Source organism: Astatotilapia calliptera, chromosome 14 (genome assembly GCF_964374335.1).
Source record: "Astatotilapia calliptera chromosome 14, fAstCal68.1, whole genome shotgun sequence".
Classification (NCBI taxonomy): domain Eukaryota; kingdom Metazoa; phylum Chordata; class Actinopteri; order Cichliformes; family Cichlidae; genus Astatotilapia; species Astatotilapia calliptera.
The window spans coordinates 34,342,895-34,362,450 of NC_137435.1; the positions used below are offsets into that span (position 1 = coordinate 34,342,895).

Here is a 19,556-nt window from a genome sequence, read left to right on the forward strand (position 1 = left end):
CAGCCTGGTGGGAAATGTAAGCTGCAGCCTCTGTTACATACTGCAACAGTGTCAAGCAAAGTTTGGGGTCACTCAATCACAAATATAAGAGAAAAGCTAAAACTATGGCTTCTGTTTCCGTTTCAGTTTATTTTCCTTTTAAATCAGCATTTTAACTTATAGCTAAATGTCATAGTTCTTTGTTTCTGCAGCAGGCTGTCAGTTGGGGTTTTTTTTGTCAGACTTTTGTCTCATAATTGTTGTGTATTTTTTTTCTCCTTAGTATCAACTAATGTAACTCCTCAGTATTATTAACTTATCAGACATTTTTCCCCTTTAAACACGGCTACCTTAAACCTAACTGTAAATTGAAAGAACTAGCTTTTTTTTGGCTAGCTATCAGTTAGCGGAATTCATGATGACTGCTTGGTAACCTATGTCTTTGTGGGGGGGGGGGGGGGGGTTATTGTATATTTCTATTTTATATTTTCGTGTATATTTACAATTTCTTTAAGCATCACCGTCTTGTATTACCCCAATAGATCACTTCACTCTGGAAGTGATCTATTAAGCTTTTAAATGCTTCCCATTTAAAAGCAAAATGGGAAACAGAGCCTTCAGCTTTCAGAGCTCTCTGTTGTGGTACCAGCTCCCAATTTGGATTTGTGACACAGACATCCTCTCTACTTTTAAGATTAGGCTTAAAACTGTCATTTTTGATAAATCTTTTTTTTTTCTTTTAATTTGTCGTTTTTCTTACCACTGTTGCCAAGTGCTTGCGCACAGGGGTCCTCCGACTGTTAGAGGGTTCACTAAGACCTACAATATAAAGTGCCTTGAAATAATTATTATTGGGGTTTTGTGTAAATAACATTGAATTGAAATTTGAATATTTTATGTTGAGTATTTCACTCGAGGCCTCTTACTGTCTTCCGGTTGGGGGGATGAGGTTTTTAGGGTTAGGGTAAAGCGTTACTGTCCGCTGGTGTAATGTCTTAGTGCTGCCGCTGGGCGGCCGGAAATGTTTATTCACGAGCTACACGTGGTTTTGGTCCACGGTAAAAGCTGGAGAAGTGAGCGGCGCACAGCGAGAGGCTTCCAGAGCAGCAACATGTCTCTGTACCGCAACTCCGCCTGGTTCCTGAAGGGAGTGACTGAGTTCACCAGGTAAGACATTTGTCCTGTTGTGTGTGCGCTGTGGGAGCCGGAGAGAGTCTGTGACTGTCCTGCTGTGCATCCTCAGTAGTGTGTGTGTTTGTGTGGAGGATCAGCACTCAGACTTTTCTTATAACTGAATGACTGAAAGTTGATGGTAAACTATTTATAGCAAGCTTATTATAATCAACTTAAATGTGAATAAAACCTTTTTAGTTAACTAAAACAAAAATGATAACCAGACCTTTGAAAGCATTCAAACTAATTAAAGTTTAATATAGTAAAATTTGGTATCACAAACTGCCTGATGAGGGTTTGATGGACGTTTTTATTGAGGCTTCGGGTGTGTGCAAGAGCTTTTGTGTCGACTGTTTTCAAAAAGTTCTGTTTATATTGTAATATCTAAATTGATTTGAATAACCCTTACCTCTGACATTTGGTGTAAATAAAATAAATTCATAAAGACTAAAACTAACACTGAAACTAATAAAAAAATAATCAAAACCAAGCATTTTCTAACAATACAAAGTAAACTGAAACAAAAAAAACACTCTGGAAGCTAACTGAAATTAAACTGAATTTAAAAAGAAATAAAAATAAAAACTAATAAGAAAATACAAAACTATAATTACTCAAAACCATAGTGACAGTAAGAAACGCCCACTGAAAGCAGTGTAAAGTATGAATAGATTAGGGGGTGGCTGCTGCTAAATGCTTCCTAATGTTAAAGTGAATGTACATTCCTGTGAATTAACTGTAAGTGTTACAGCACACTGTGTATTACTATGTTACAGTATTATCTTAATGATCAATTTTGATGTTTGACATTTGAAAGTGTGAAAATGAGGCTGCAGACTTAAGTCGCGGTTTATGATCACAGATGGAAGGTTTTAGCAACAGACCCCTGAACATCACAGATTTGTGAATCAGTGTACACTTTATAGTGACTAAGCAAGAGGTTTGTAGGACCATAACTCAGTTTTTGAACAATAACAGGGCTCTAAGAGCTTTATCAGTCTTATGTGATCTATTGCAGCCCCGAGATGCCTTTCCTCATCAGTACACAGCAAGCCAAGTGTTTTGAAGAGGTGCTTTCGTGATTGTTTCCCTTCTCTCCTTTGTTCTGTGTTATCTTATTCTCCCAGAGAGCTGCCCGACAACCCGCTCTGACCCTGCACTAATAGCTCTCTGCATGACACCATCGAACAGAGCAGGCATTTAACCTCAGTAATTCTCTCTCTGCCTGTCCCCTTTATGCCCCACTTTGACCGCCCTTAACAATGGGGGGAATTGAGGTCCTTGGTGGCACACACGCTTAGACACACGCATACTCATAAATGACTGCTGTTGTCACCGCCATCACTCTCATCCCAAACCTCTCCTTGACAGAGACGATGCCAGGCACACACTTTCCTTCATTGTATCTGTACAGTAAAGCTGTGAGGACATTTACAGTCAGCAGGATGATCTCAAACACTCACCCCTCAAACACAGAGGCAGAGCTAAATCTGATGGCAGCAGCAAATAAGCAGGCAGCTGGTATATATATGAAATGCTGTAGGTGTTGATGTTTTACAGGAATGCCTTCTTATCAGCGTCTAAGCGGTTTGTGGAGAAGGACCTGGAGGTGTCTGTGGCTGGACGTTCCTTTATGATAACAGGAGCCAACAGTGGCATCGGAAAAGCCACTGCCATGGCCATCGCCAAGAGAGGTACCACACCTACGACCCTGTTTGTCTACAAATCAGCCCAAACATGGCAGACAGGAAAGCAACACATAGTAAAATCGCTGAGAGAAAGAAGCAACATGCATATCCATATGGATCTGTGAATTCATAAAAGGCCCAACTCCACATTTTTTAAAAATTCCAATTCCAACACTAAAAAACACTCAAGTATTTTTTTTTTGTAGTTTTACAACACACAAACGTTGGGGTAAAATGTAAATAAAAATAAAATGTAATGGTTTGCAAATCTCATAAATACAGATGTTAAATATTTAAACATCAATTGTTTAAACTGATGCATAATTTTAAGATAAATAAGATTTTGAATTTGATGGCAGCCACACGCCACATAAAAGTTGATTGTCACAGTGTAGTGACTGTGTTTTCTTTTCATGATGCTCCAAATGTTTCAGCTGGGAAAAGGTCTGAAAGCTCACAACCCTCACTCTACTACTATAAAGCCATGCTGTTGTAACAGTATGCAGTTTAACATTGTCAAGCTGAAATATGCAAGGCCTTCACTGAAAAAGACATTGTCTGGATAAGAACTTTAACCTCCAGTGAGCTGTGATCATAGACAGTGATTTCTCGAAGTGTTCCTGATCCACTGATATCCACGAAAGAATGAAGTCGGTTTTTAATGCAGTCCTTGGGGGGCCTGAGGATTAACATCCAATAATAATTTTATGTCTTGTCTTTTGTGCAGAGAATCCGATTACTTTTTTCAAGTAACAAGTAAAGTAAGGGATTACTGTTCCAAAAAAGTAATTAGATTACTGTTACTTTCCCGTAAGCACGCTGCGTTACTAAACCGTGATATTGTTTGGGAGAGTGTCTCGTGACAATGACGTGCAAGCACGCAAGTCCATGGCAGCAACAGACGTGTGTAGACCAACAATGGATAATATGGAGTGCGGGAGAGAGTACAACCATGCAGTGTTTAAAGCTTGAAAGTACTGACATTACTTTGAATTTGATTCTGTAAAAAGTGACAAAAACATTAGCGTCTGATGTAAACTCTGCGTGGGAAGAAAACTTCTTTCTACAGCGAAAAATTTAACTTCTAATCTGAGAAAGCACCTAGCACAGTGTCAAGGGAATGTGAAATTCACAAAGAAACCCCCGGATCCCCCCACTGACATGACCGCTGCAGCACCGGGCAAACCTCCACCCACCCCACTCCTCCTAAACAGGTGAAAGAAGACTTAAGGGTGACAGGAGTTGGTGCTGCTGAATCTTTGATTTATTTATTTTTTGCTGTTTTACTTGCATCTATTTGAAAGAGTGAGTGTAAACACACAAAAAAAATATTTTATATGCTGGAATATGTAGAAAATAGGTTTAAAGGTTAAAGAATTTCTCCAAGTCAAAGACAGTTGCATATAATTTAATTTTTGCTTGATGCAATGTGCATAAAGTTTAAAACTAATAAAACAAGTTTTAAAAAGAGACTTTTTCATTTGATTTGATTTTATATGATGGATTCTGCAGATTCTGCAGAAAAAACAGAATTAGGCTGAAAGGTCTATTGCTTTATTACGTATTCAGGTTGTGTATCATGTTTTTTAAATGTAACTAAGTAATAAAGTAACTAAGTAATAAAGTAACTAATTACTTTTGAAAATAAGTAATTAGTAAAGCAATGGGATTACTTTCTTGGAGAAGTAATCATAGGGTGACCATATTTTGATTTCCAAAAAAGAGGACACTTTAAACAATGCCTTCTCTGTGCGGTTAATTAATTGTGAAATAAAATATGTCATATAGGCTTTTACAAGTCAACAAGTGCAAAAAAATAACTTAAAAACCTCTGGAATTAAATAATGGTACGGAAATAGTGCCTCATCTGCATTAAAAATTACCAGTACTGGGTTGGTATGAGGGCTGGACTGGGACAAAAAATTGACCAGGGCATTTTGACTAGAGAACAGCCCACCAGGTATTATAGGAGCCATAAGCCATAAAGCCTTTGAATGAAAACAAACGCTGTTGTGACAGTGATGTACACAGTCTTGTTGGTATATGTATGAATTCTATACATTTCAGATAATTATTTTTTAAAAGCAAGACATTTTAAATGAGAATAAGAAAGAAAAGTATTTCTTTGAGCCCCCCTTTCCCTACCTGGCCCCCTGGCAAAACTTTGCTAGACCCACCCCTGCACAGTTACCAGCTGTCAGCTACATAGAAAAGGATCCTGGTGTTATTTGTCTCTCAGAAACAGATCATAACTTCCCTTCAACTCATTCATGTCACCTAAAAGGCAAACCTGTTTCTCCATCACCTGTTCAGCTCTGATGATCCAGTAAGGACATCTCCTGGTTTCATCTTCATGTTTCCCTCTCACCACATATCCAAACCGATATCATATCACTATCAGTAACATTATAGCACCTGCCCAGCTGTATAGAAACTCCGTCATGCTAGCTAGTACGCAGTACGAGTTATTGTAACTGACTGTAAAATGTCAGCACAACAAAAATAAACTACACCTGAACTTGGTTTATATCTGACCCAGATAGACTGCAGGTCGTAACTTCTTACCCGAAGTTCAGTTCACCTGACACTCATCCACCTGCTGGCCCCTGTGGAAGCTCCGCCATAGACACCACCAAATAACTGAGTTATTTTTACACACCGGTCAGCATCTGGCCAATCCACCACCTTTCATTGTTTATACCGTTACAAAACAACAACAACAACAAAACCATCGGCTGTAAAAACAAAAAATCACCATCGGCCCACTGCGCAAATGCCCGATGGCCAGTCCAGCTATGGCCGGTACGAGAGAAATTTCTTTTGCAGTTCATCTGAAAAGATGCACTTGCGCTTTGGGATCTTTTAAACATCATTAGGCGTGTTGGTGCGCGCTGTCTGTCCCGTCTATGAGTGCAGAACAAGCGCTCACAAAGCAGCAGTTTCGGGGATGGCGTCACACACATGGGTCCTCTGAATACAGGAAAACCCGGACATTTTTATGAATCTCAAAAATCCCCCCAGAAGCCCCGGACAAAACGTGAAAAGTGGACATGTCCGGGGAAAAGGGGACAGTTGGTCACCCTAAGTAATCAGTAATTAGTAGCAAATTACTATATTCAAGTAACTTGACCAGCACTGCTTTTGTTGACAGAGATCTCGCTCTCCAGTTCATTGAATCTTTTTATGATATCATGTACTGGAGATGAATAGATAGTTAACTTTAGAATTTTATGTTGAGGAAAATAATTCTCAAATTTTTCCTCAATTTTCAGACAGTTTTTTCCAGATTGGTGAACTCTACTTCAGAGTAATTGCGTCTCTAAGATGCTCTTTTTTTTTATACCTAATCATGTAACAACCTGTTGCCAAGTAACCTAGTTAGTTGCAAACTGTTCCTCCAGCTGTTTTTAGTACCACTTACTGTTCCAGCCGTTTGCCGCGCTCTCCTAACCTTTTTAGGGGACTGTTGCTGTCATTAATTCAAAATGAGGAAAGTCTTAAATTTCTGGAAGTGGGGTTGTATGTGAGTAATAATAAAACAAAGTACATTCACAATCGAGTAAAACTCTCAAGTGCAGGTTTTAAGGAAGCAAACAGTTCCAAAATAGTGGCCACAAAGCACATTGATGCTCCTTAAAAGACTTTTATAATAATAATAATAATAATAATAATGGATTGCATTTATATAGCGCTTTTCTGGACACTCAAAGTGCTTTACAATTCCACTATTCATTCACTCTCACATTTTCACACTTTATATTTAAAGATTGTAGTATTCATTCAATTTTTCAGGAAAAGGTTGATTTTAAGGTCCTTCTTTATCTTGTCATTGTATTCAACTGCTTATTTCCATTGCTAGTACCATGATTTATGTTATGATCTTTGCCACAGGTGGAACGATCCACATGGTGTGCAGGAATAAGGACAAAGCTGAGGAGGCAAGGGCTGATATTGTCAAGGAGACTGGAAATAAAGTACAGTGTGACTCTCTTTTCATCAACAAGATAGACTTGCACAAACAACCTTTAGTTTTACACCAGAGTTGACATTGATATTCATTCTGCTAAATGTCTGGCGTCATTACAGGAGGTCTATGTTCATATCCTCGACCTGTCTGAGACCAAGAAGGTCTGGGAGTTTGCTGAGGGTTTTAAGAGGAAGTACAAGTCTCTTAATGTACTGGTGAGCAACATATTAGTCTTTTGGGGGGGGGTCCTGGCAACTGCGACCACTGAATGATCATATATTGATATGTTTTAGATCAATAATGCGGGTGCCATCATGAGCCAGAGGGATCTGAATGCAGAGGGGCTTGAGAAAAGCTTTGCTACTAATGTCCTGGGTGAGTCAAAGATCAGACAAGAGGTATGAAGACCAGTCTGATGAAAGGGAAAAATGGAAGATAGTTAATTTGTACTTCAATGTTTGGTCTTCTTCAGGGGTTTACATTCTCACCAAGAGTCTCATTCCACTGCTGGAGAAGAGTGTGGACCCCAGAGTGGTGAGTCTGATCATTCAACCCATGTTCACTGTCGGTCCACATAAAGTATTCACTCCTACAATACTGTGCAAAAGTCTTGAGTCACCACCCCTTTCTTTATATTTTGCTTGGAAAATGGGACATAGGTAGGTGATTTATTGAACCTTGTGCCAGAATACATCCAAATAAAGTATATAAGGCCTCAGTTGTGCAAAATTCTAACAAGCTGGAAAGTTAGTATTTGATATGACTGCCTGAATGCTCTTTGGCAAGCTCTCTTTTAATTTCTTTAAGTAGTTTTAAGCAATAGTTCTCCAGGTTTCTTAAAGGACATTCAAAGCTCTTCTTTGTTTTACTGTCTGTCAATATGATCCCACCATGAAACATCAGCCTTTTCCCTCAGTTTCCCTTCTTTAAGAATGGCTTTTTGACAGTCTGTGATACCACCTCTGATGAGGCTTCAGTGAACTGAAGCCCCAGATGCATTCCTCAGGTCCTGTATCAGACCTTTGCTAGATTATTTTCTCCTGTTTCCTAAAGACATGACTTAATATACTGCTTTACATCTTTTAGGCCTGTCACTTCTTTTGTCCTCTACTTGTCTAGCTTCCTCAGTTCTTTAAGGACACGCTGGACACTTGTACTTTTTTGTAGATTCGATTAAAAAATGCAAACATTATTTTTTTTAATTGACAAGCTGCTAGTAAGAAAATGTCAAAAGATGCAATTTAAAATCATTCTGTTCAACAACATTGGTTCATCCCTTGTGTTATTAGCATTTTTTTCTTGAAAGATTCATATTTCACTGTTTAGTGGCTTAACAAACAACAACAAAAACACTCCTCTAAAAATGCTCATCTACAAAGCCTAGAGTGAAAATGTGTGGAAAAGTAGCCAATGTCCAAAGAAAAAGTTCAGAATGCTGAAGAACTTGTGCTCAAGACCACTTTTCAAAATGACAGGAAATGTCTCGGTCCCTGTAAGCAAAACAAAAAGAAATGAGGAGTGTTTCAAGAGTTTTGCACAGTATTGTATATTGTTTTCAGAAACAGTCAGTAAAATATGAGGCTCTGGCCAACATAACTGGACAGTGTAATAATCAGGTAATGAGTCCGAGCTGTTGCATGAGGGCTATTTAATAGGTGAACAAGGATTCGCACAAGTAAACATTGCAGTAACACAATGACAAATAAAATACTAGATCGGCAACACTTAATGCAGGATTAAATGCAGTTGTAGTGATAATAGAGGATTTGGGATAAGTGTGGTTTATTTCGGTTTCTGTATTTGTGATCTGGTTTCAGTACATTTTTGCTCACTAAACAAAGCATTTAGAGCTGTAACATTGGGTTTTAGGAAACTTGTGAATATTTGGGGTGGGGGGGGGTGTCTACAGATTAATTCTCATTCCCCTGTGTTCAGATCACAGTGTCATCAGGTGGAATGCTGGTGCAGAAGCTCAGGACAGGAAACCTGCAGTCTGAGAGAGGCCGCTACGACGGCACCATGGTCTACGCCCAGCACAAAGTAAGATCTGAACTGGAAGCATCTACTCGTCACAATTGACAAGACTGGTCAGGTTTAACGTCCTTCAGCTGTCTGAGTTCTCCAGGAACCGAGCAAGTTTGAAAAGTTTGAAAATGAGTGAAAACAAGAAGAGTATAATTAGTCTTCTGGTCATTGTATCTATGTATCAGAATATGACAATTTTAAGCACAGTCTTTAATCAGATATTGAAAGAACATATTTATCTTTGGTATAGCTGACAGATGATTAAGTGATGATTTATGAATAGATTTAGGATCCACATTATATCAGTGGTTTAAAAATTTAAACTTGCATTCCAGAATTCAAAACTGAAAACTTACCCAGTGAGCAAACGTCTGGGTTCAGCCGGCAGTTGGATATTTGACTTAAAAGTATCACCTGCAGTGTTAAAGGTGTGGTTCATCACATGACAAAGACGGGCGTTCACAGTCGATCATTGAAGTACACGGATGTTAGATGCACTCAGACGTGCTTGATGATGTGTGTTCCAGAGGCAGCAGGTGGTGATGACAGAGCAGCTGGCAAAAACTCACACTAACATCCACTTCTCCGTCATGCATCCTGGCTGGGTGGATACTCCAGGTACACTCACATAAAGTAACATCCGAATGCTTACACAATTTACAAAAGCATTAGATGTATTCCATCTGTGTGCGTATTTAAATTGATTTGCTCTCTGTTACCTGTGTGTGTGTGTGTGTGTGTGTGTGTGTGTGTGTGTGTGTGTGTGTGTGTGTGTGTGTGTGTGTGTTTCCCAGCAGTGGCCAATGCTATGCCAGACTTTCATCAATCCATGAAGGACAGCCTGCGGACCCCAGAGCAGGGCGCCGACACAGTGGTGTGGCTGTCTGTCTCTGAGGCTGCTGTCAAAAACCCCAGTGGACGTTTCTATCAGGGTATGTTTTACAGTGCAAAATTCTTTTTTCCCCTTAATATGAACACAAAAATCCAAAATAAATGATCAAGATTTCCATTTAGGAATGTAAACTGGTAAGACAGAGAGAATAGCACAGCTGAATTGTGTATTGAACAGTAGTGAGATGAATGTGCTGCATGGGGTGTGCGTATGTGTGGATTTGGCCTGTGTCCATTGCAGCTGGAGGGGACTGCTTTGGTGCCAGATACCACCAAGGAGCACTCACACACAGATGCACTTTTTCATACACACACTCACAAAATGTCCCTAGCGGCCTTGAAGAGAAAGGTTGTTGTCTGACAGCACTCTTCAAACTAGACATACATACTGCACTTATAATAATATTTTCATAATAATAAAACCAAAAGTGACAGCAACTTGCTGTAACAACTGGAAGAAAGCCATAGATGGCTCTAATTTTTTAAAATTGTAATTAATTTAATTGGATTACTGCAACTCCCTTTTAATAGGGCATGGCCAAGACACTTTGCCATGCCTGCAACTGGTGCAAAATGCTGCAGCACGGTTTTTAAATGGTAAAAGAAAATTTGAGCATATTACTCCAGTTCTGGCCTCCTTAAACTGGCTTCCAATTGAATTTAGGATCTATTTTAAAATTATTTTACAGCTTTTTTTAAAAATACTGGTCTTTGCACCTGTATATTTGTCCAATCTGCTGAAGCCCTATGTCCCTCCTTATTAACTCCGGTCAGCTGAGTAGATGTTGCTCTCAGTCCCTAAATCACGGCTAAAACTTAGAGGAGCATTCTCTACTGTGGCCCTGAAGCTTTGAAATGCTCGTCCTCTTCACATTAGGCAATCTACTTCAGTGCTGGTCTTTAAATCCAGGTTAAAAACTAATTTTTATTTGCTGACTATGGCCTCAGTGGGTAACTGACACTGTGTTGTTTTTAAAGTGCTGTATAAATAAGTTATGGTATGGTAACAACTGCCTGCTTGAGCTTTTGCCACCTCATATACTTTGAAATTCAGACATATCTGAGGTGTTGGTGTACGTGTTGGCGCTGCTTTTGTGGTGGCCTACGGCAGGCGTTTATTGAGTTTTCTAACTTTGTGGGGGGAGTTTTGTTGTTTTTTAAATTCACCTTTTTTTTTTTTAAACTTTGTTTTTAACCTTGTTTTTAACTTGTGAGTGAACAGATTGTTTCCCTGATGTTACGGCGGGGTGCGCTGAGGTGTGTGGAAACAGGACCCAAGAGCAGATGATAACGAGTAGTTGAAAGTTTGAGCAGAAAAGTGATCCTTTATTTGATGACGGCAAGTGTAAACCAGGAAACCAAAATAAACTGACAAAACACTAAGAAACAAAAACACTAAACGGTACTGAGACCAAAACCTAAACTATAACTGTGATGGAAAATAACCAGCAATTACTATGACTAAGACTAATGATGAATAACAGGCGAAAACCATAACTAAGACTGAGGTCAAAATAAACAGAACCAGGCTAGAACTAGGGTAGAATAAACAGACGACCCGACAATGGCATGAAGAAAACAAAAGGCTTAAATACAGACATGAGGTGAATCAGGGGAAGTGGAAACATATGGGGAAACAGCTGACAGCCATAAACCTAATGACAGGACCAGGAGAGAAAAGCTAAATACAATTAACAGAGAACACATGACATTGTCAGAATAAAACAGGAAATACTAAAACTAAACATGACAACACAACTTAACAGACCTAATACGTGATGAATAAATACCAAACCCCAAAACATAGAAAACCCAGGAACAATAACCAATAACTGCCTAAACTAAAGGCAAAATAGGAAATAACACAAAAACTAATAACATATCAAAAAATACAAAGAAAACTCAGAGTGCTGGGTCGGAGACCCAGCCTGTGACACCTGATTTGTTTCTCATGTGTTTTTTTCCAAGATGGGGATTTTCTACCCTTTGTTCAGTCTCACAAACACTCTGGATCCTCCTAACTTAATTTTTTTATGTGATTCTAACTATTGTAATCTTAAGAAATCACTGAAAAAATTATTTCAATATGTCACCTGTCCTACAAGGCATAATAAAACGCTGGATTTGTGTTACGGACCAATTAAGGGGATATATAAGTCTGTGGCTGGACCGACAGTAGGTTCTTCAGATCACAACATTGTTCAACTCCTCCCTGCTTATAGACCTGTGATTAAGAGGGAGATGGTCTGTGTGAAGCGGTCAAAAGTCTGGACAAAAGACAGTTCTCTTGCCCTTTGCTGGTGTTTTGATTGCACTGACTGGTCCTTGTTTCAATAGAGCTCTTGTGACTTGGATGAACTTACTGATGTGGTTTGTAGCTACATTCCTTTTTGTAAAGACTCTGTGATTCCATCTAGACTTTCCCCAATAACAAACCGTGGCTCTCCAAAGACATCAAGGATCTGATTCTTAAAAGGAAAATTGCTTTTAATGAGGTTGACGTTTCCCCTGTGAGGATATTGAGGAAGATAAGATAAGATAAGATAACCTTTATTAGTCCCACACGTGGGAAATTTGTTTTGTCACAGCAGGAAGTGGACAGTGCAAAAGTTATGACGCAAAAATTAGAATACAATAAGAATAAATACAGTACACAGCTGTACAGAATAGAATCAAATAATATACTATATACAGTAGAATAAAATAGAATAAAAATATACAATAAGATAAAAATAGAATACAAATGCTATATACAACTGAGTAAAAATACAACGATGCCAGAAAAGATTATTGCACTTAGTGTTATTGCACATGTGTGGATGTGTGTGTTTGTTCAGTTAAAGTCTTTGTTGTGGAGTCTGACAGCAGTGGGGAGGAAAGACCTGCGAAATCTCTCCGTCCCACACCGTGGGTGCCGCAGTCTCCCACTGAAGGAGCTGCTCAGTGCTGTCACAGTCTGCTGCATGGGGTGGGAGACGTTGTCCAACAGGGATGACAGCTTAGCCGCCATTCTCCTGTCACTCACCACCTCCACTGGGTCCAGAGGGCATCCTAGAACAGAGCTGGCGGTGAAGGTTGTAATAAAGGAGGAAGGAGGTGAAGGTTGTAATAAAGAAGCCTAAGATGAGGTACAAAAATAAGATTGAGGCAGAACTCAGTAGTAATAACCTTAAGAGAGCTTGGCAGGGCTACAAACGAAGGGTAGCTGTAACATTTGCTTAGATGGGTTTACCTCCAACAAACATTTGGCAGATAGTTAGTATTTAATCTTCGTTTTGAGAATCTTGATCGTTCTATGCAAACGAGTACACTAAGAGAAAGGACTGCCATTCTCACATCATTTTGTATTGATGAGAGGGGTGTAGCTAATCTCTTTAGACACACTAAGAGTAAGAGTCATGGACCTGACAACATCTGTGGACAGGTACTGAAAACTTGTGCTGATCAGTTGAGTGTGATTTATTTATTTTTTTATCACATTTTTTCTCTTTCTTTAGAGTTACAGACAGTATCTAAGATTTGGAAACATGCTGTCATTGTTCCAGCTGCTAAGGGCAGTTCCCCTAAGGTACTGAATAATTTTAGACCTGTGACTCTGACTTCTTTAGTGATGAAGACCTTTGAGAAGATACTTAAGAAAGAGATTTCAATGTCAGCTGAACATCACCTTGACCCCTTCCAGTTCGCCTATAATGCAGGAAGAGGCATGGAGGATGCTGTTGTCACACTCCTGCATTTCTTGTATAAGCATCTTGAGGACCCTAACACTCATGCAAGATTATTATTTGTTGACTTCTCATTTGCATTCAACACAATTCAGCCCTCCTAACTTGCCGATAGGCTTTATAATCATTTTAAGCTTGACCATAGTCTGATCAGTTGGATCCTAGACTTTTTGACTAATAGGTCATGGATTGTGACCTATTTGACTAATAGAGATAAGGCGCAGTTGGTGGAAGCTAGATCTTACTACAGCAGACACTTGCTTATCGAGTTTGAGCGAGCTATCCAGCAGTACACCCAAGTTACTTACATAGTCACAGGAAGAGCTAGCAAAAGGACCCAGGGCAGCACAAAGTTGGACACGAGGGATTTTACTGTTGAACACCACAATCAGTCTTCTTATCGTTTAAAACGAGGGAATTACTCAGGAACCATTCTTTGACCTCCTGCACGCATTCTTGAAAGTAGTGCAGGGACACAGCAAGGTCGTCAGTAAGTTCAAAATAGATCTGTATGTCATCGGCGTAACAGTGGAAGGCGATATTGTATTTTTGAAAGATTGCGCCTAGAGGGAGCAAATACAATGAGAAAAGAATAGGGCCTAAAACTGATCCTTGAGGTACACCGCAACAGACCGGTGCAGAGGAAGAGGAGAAGGTGCCCAAGTTAACCGAAAAGGACCTGTCAGCGAGGTATGATTTAAACCAGTCAAGGGCAGTGCCTCTAATACCTAACACAGTGTGCTCAAGTCTTAATAATAGGATGTTATGGTCCACCATATCAAAAGCCGAAGAGAGGTCCAATAAAACTAGGACCATAGGGCGTCCAGTATCAGTAATTACAAGAATATCATTAAGAACTCTAACCAACGCCGTTTCAGTACTATGCAATGGCTTAAAAGCAGATTGAAATTTCTCAGCAATATTGTTCGTGTCCAAGTACGCCTGGAGCTGGGAGAGAACTAGTCTCTTCAGGATCTTGGACAAGAACGAAAATCAAAAGTTTGGGACTGTAGTGGCATGGGGCAGCCTGAAGGATCTGCTCTTTACTGTTGACTGTAGAATATGAATGATAGCAGAACAATTAAGATTGTGATATATGTACAGTAAAATATATTTTTGCTGACATGGCTCTATTCTGGGAGCTCTCCACTCATGCATGCATGGAGAGACTAAGGTGGGAGGAGCAGCACATAAACCACAGCATAGAACATATGACCAGGAAATTATGCTTAATTTCCTGCTGTGGCTGACAGGGTGAAGGTGGGTTACAAAGTGGCTTGCAGGATTGCTGCACCTGTGGGCTGGCTAAATCGGTTTTAACACCTTTCCCAATGTAATAGTTGCCATTTGGATGTTTAGAAGAGTATCAACTGGCACAGGCAATGAGGTTAGCTCACTGTCAATGATTGTGGCTGAGCCTGCCTGAACCAATGTTATGACTGATGGTCAGTAAAAGCTTCTTTTTAGTAGAGCAGATTTCTTTGCAGGAATGTCCAAACTATTGAACAGTACAAAATAATCAGTTTTCCCACAATTTTTTTGATTGACATGTTTTAATGTCAAGTTTCGAGCACACGCATTCTGTAGACATAGATATATACATGAAAACTTGATGATTTTTAAGTTTTGTTTTTTGTTTTTTTCTGTTGTTATTTCAATTATATTTGCATGTTTGAAATAAAATTCTATCTATCTATCTATCTATCTATCTATCTATCTATCTATCTATCTATCTATCTATCTATCTATCTATCTATCTATCTATCTATCTATCTATCTATCTATCTATCTATCTATCTTAATCTTTTTTCCCCCCTCTGTGCACACAAACACATGCACTGCTACTACCATACCTATTCCCTCTGCTCTCTGGTCATTAAAATTCATTTGACTCACAGCTGTCATAAAAGCATGTTGTCACTCTATGGCTATGTAGCTGGTCATATAAAAATGACTTAACTCCTTCATTCTCTTCATTGACACCATAGTGGACCACGAAAATTTTATATAGTATGTAGTATATACCTTATTTATTTTAATTATTAATATCTGGGTTTGTTCGATTTTGTTTTTTTGCACTACATTAGATAACCTCAAAATAGCATTGTGAAAAATAACAATGTTGCCATTTTTGTTATTTGTGTGTTGTAATCTTTATGAAAAAACTAAAAAACACCTCTTAATCTTTTGAGTTTGGTGTATGGCGGGGTGCTGTGGACACCCAAGTTTGTGATTGCGTAGAATTTTTAAATCAATACCATGGTTCGTCTACTGAAAATCTCAGTGAACTTGACTTGAGGTCACATTTTCTGAAAATCAGAGGAGTTCCACATTTATAACACAGGTATGTCTACTAGGAGGCTAAACAGTAGCAATGTATTTATAAAGAATTACAAACAACAATTATTATCCAATTTATTTATTGATTGATTTCCTAATTGAAAATTGAAAAACAAAAGCCAAAGTGATCATTATTGGAGCAGCTTAATTAATTTTTGCAGTGTAATTTGCTGTTAATATCCTTTTCTAACCTCAGTTTGTGTTTTTGTCACGTTTGCCCAGGGTCAAAGAAGCAATGCTGGAGATTGCTTCTGTGTTCTCTTATAGTGTCAATACATGGGAACCTCTTAGAGAGGCCAGGGTTGAAAAAGGGATGCCAGAGAAGCTCCAAGGTTGTTATCCGCTGGTTTGCATCCAAGGCCAACATCTGTTTAATAAGGGTGACAAATAAATGTTGGCCATTTTCAGGTTCTCTTCCAACCTTCATTATCAAGACATTTACGTTTTAAATATCCAGTCTCCATCAGTGTAGATGCCAGAGTCAAGAATATGATCTTTCGGCCTCATGTATCCATGAGGGCATCATTTGATGGATTGACTGCAATGGCATTCATCTATTCTATGAGAAACATTTCCATGCCATTCCAATGATTTATCCCAATGTCACATCTCACATTCAGCTTGTCAGCCTCTAATTGAGTCTCTGTGACAAGAAGCGCAGAGTGCAGACAGAGGAGGAGCAATCGATCTCTCCTTTGTGGTCACAAGTGTAAATGTTTAGATGTATAGCCATGTTACTTCCCATGTTAACTTGCACATCCATTAGAAGGAGCCAGCAGGTCTATAGACTCCCTCTGACCTGTTGGGCTTTTATCAGTGGGAGACTCTGCACCTGGACTCACATGTTTGTGTGCGTAGGTGTGATGAGTATTGATCAGTTCACAGGTGAGGTGAAAATTGTGCATTTTCTCTATTACAGAGTGAAAACTTTGATTTGTTTTACAGAATTATGGGTGTATATCCAAGTGTGACTTCCTTTGTGATTGTTTTTATGTCACAGGTCAGAACTGAGAGACACTAGAAGGTCGATGGGATCGTGACATAACCACCACAACCGTCTCCCAACACACACATGCGTACACACACACACTCCTCTCTCCCATAAGGAATGCCATTTTTCAGTCTGATGCTGACTTTCCTGTTTGAATTAGAGGTGCAAACATCAGTCTACTGTGATAAATTGTGTTTATCCAGGGCCAAAGGATCAAGGCGACTGTAATATAGTGTAAATTGATGAAGAAACAAAGAGAGGCACAACAAATGAGAGTGGAAAAAAATCCCAATGAAGTCAACATTGTATTTTGGCTGCTACAGAGAAAGGACAAAGAAGCTGAATGTGAAGCAGAAACAAAGGGATGGATGGATTTTAGCTTGAGTCAAAGAAGAGCAAGGCATGGGGGCATTAAGAGTGTCTGGAGGCCACACTTACCTCTTTCAGTGAGAGGAATGTGTACACTCACAGAGAGAAAATTAAGGTGTGCATTTAAGGAGAAGCATGAACAAATCAATGAACAGTTTAGCACCACTAGTCAAAGGGGTGCAGGATACTTTTAGGGTAAGACCAGGCTGGCGTTTGGATATGTGCTGACTTTCCACGACAGGTTATATGAAGGCTGATTTAATTTCATATTCCCCCTGATAAACAATTGAAATCAGTTTTATTTGACATGAAAATCAAACCATTGGTTAGACAACACAACAGTTTTTGTAAGTGCAACCCATTATGTTAACATTAGTGTGTGTGTGTGTGTGTGTGTGTGTGTGTGTGTGTGTGTGTGTGTGTGTGTGTGTGTGTTTGTTTGCAACAGACCGGAAGATGGTGTCCACCCACCTGCCTTTGGCCTGGACCCACAGCTCCCCTCTGGAGGAACAAAAGTTAATGTCTGTACTGGAGGACTTAGCCAAGACGTTTCAGTCACACTAAGTAGGCAGGAGACCAGTACAACACTAACGCAACAAGTTTACACCGACTGAGGCTGGGCTCAGATTTTTCTTTTTTTTTTTTAAACAGAACAGATAAAGTTCCCCAGGTGATGGAGTAAGAATGAATCTTCAGTGCCCATTTAAAGTGGCAGTGCTATCTGTAGCCGCTAGTTTTAAGTAGGAGTGTGAGTGCTAAGATGTGTTTGGGAATCCCAGCCTCATAATGCCAAACTAAAGTCACAGATGATGAAGGGATTAGCGAGATTTGTAATGCTTTATTACTACTTGAATAAAGAAGCTTTTTTATGTCTTTTGGACTTCATAAGAACTAAACACTTTATTGTAGAAGTGTTTGATAGTGATGCCTTTATAAGTGAGTTATTGTGTCGATTTGGAGATCCCTCATAAAGCACAGACAGCACAACCTGTCACTGAGACTTTATTAAAGTTGTCGATCAGATGGGAATCTGATGGGACCAAAGTCACACACGACCAGCCACGGGTTCAGTGTCCTGCTTGTGTTCTGATGACTTACAACGTAAGCATGTGTGTTTGAAAGCTCTGTAAGTAACCTGTGTATTTGCTTTACTGTAGTGTAGTTTTTGTAATGTTCAGGCTGAACCCAGACTGGTATTGTGCTGTACTCTTTATGAGCTTAGACACAGTGCAGCAGCATCACTTGACACATGCAATAAAATCTGTAGATTTATATTTGGTGATATCTGCTGAGCACCTTAAAAAAAAAAAAGAAAACCCAAAAAAACCCCAAAAACAAACAAACTGTTTTACTTACTGTGACTGCACTTGACTTTCTTGTAAATGCTTGCTTGAATAAACAACAGCAGTGCTCGTTTTCTGTGAGTTTGTTCAACAGTTCTTACAAGTGGAAAGAAAAAAACCCAACAACCCACAGTCAAAGAAAGATATCAAATATTTTATTGGGCATCATATTTTTCTCTCTGTGCTCTGGCCAGAGGGGACAGAGAGACCAAAGTCAGCTCCGTATTGTCAACAGTATTTCAAAATACAGTTATCTGGAGATATTAACATCTTATTTGGAACAGCAAGTGTCTTTTACAAGCAGTTGAAAGAGGAAAAAGTCAAGACAGAAATCAGCTTACAGAGTTTGATATTATGGGTGGTGGTGTTGTGGAATATGAGTCACGTTTTACATGTTAAAGTGGCCTCTCATCCATTTTAGTGTTTGCTGAACTAAAAACAACAAAAATGACTCCTGTTCAAGACTGTGAAAGAAAAGGAACTAAGACATTAACCACAGGATGAAAAAAAAAAAAACAGCTTGCTTCTGGCACTGTTGAAGATCTACTTTGTTCGCCATTTCTGCAAACAAAGAATCCAGGAGTTTCTCATACTATTAACACCCATCTGCCGTGCCTCTGACAGAAGACATGATAAGAATTAATGACTGGAGGAGACTTTAATGAAAGGAGAGCACTGACTCCTAATTGTACAGCAGCAGGACCATCAACCCTGTTGATCCCTAATGAATCATGGTGGTGTTTTTTTTCCCCCTAACAATACTTTGGGGTAGGACTGAAAGAACAGTCTGCCAACACTGACCAACTGCTCATCAGCCAGTTGCTGTTGCCCATTTCTGATACCACAGAGGCTCAGATAACAACAACAGCCTTGGAAATAAGTGAATACACGTTTAAGCTGCACTGAGGTTATCACATTAGTAATGACTCAATTACAAGCAGAAAAACCCTAAGGCTGAAAAAAAGGAAACCAGTTCTTCAAATGGTTACTTGAGGCAGGCTCTGTCCTCACAGACCCCCGTGAAGGAATGGACAACTTTACAGCAGAAATAAACATCTGGTCTCT

General features: G+C 39.3%; 1 protein-coding gene across 2 annotated transcripts; it reads left to right on the forward strand.

The window, feature by feature from the left end:
* The first annotated feature begins 948 nt into the window (after nucleotides 1-948).
* dhrs12la (dehydrogenase/reductase 12-like a) lies at nucleotides 949-18,572 on the forward strand. Of its 2 annotated transcripts, none has more exons than XM_026192509.2 (10): nucleotides 949-1,146; nucleotides 2,713-2,846; nucleotides 6,732-6,814; nucleotides 6,927-7,022; nucleotides 7,101-7,182; nucleotides 7,280-7,341; nucleotides 8,743-8,847; nucleotides 9,360-9,450; nucleotides 9,630-9,764; nucleotides 17,597-18,572. In XM_026192509.2, exons 1-10 carry the CDS (start codon nucleotides 1,001-1,003, stop codon nucleotides 17,710-17,712), a joined length of 1,050 nt encoding a protein of 349 aa, XP_026048294.2. In that variant the 5' UTR covers nucleotides 949-1,000; the 3' UTR covers nucleotides 17,713-18,572. The 2 variants fall into 2 exon arrangements, with proteins under 2 accessions (XP_026048294.2, XP_026048293.2); XM_026192508.2 differs by having other exon boundaries at nucleotides 1,045-1,146; nucleotides 9,627-9,764.
* The last annotated feature ends 984 nt before the right edge of the window (nucleotides 18,573-19,556 follow it).

Coding starts and splice junctions, on each gene's coding strand:
- dhrs12la (XM_026192509.2), top strand. CDS start 1,001: ATGTTTATTCACGAGCTACACGTGGTTTTGGTCCACGGTAAAAGCTGG. Junction 2,847..6,731: donor CATGGCCATCGCCAAGAGAG/GTACCACACCTA, acceptor TCTTTGCCACAG/GTGGAACGATCCACATGGTG. Junction 7,023..7,100: donor ACAAGTCTCTTAATGTACTG/GTGAGCAACATA, acceptor GATATGTTTTAG/ATCAATAATGCGGGTGCCAT.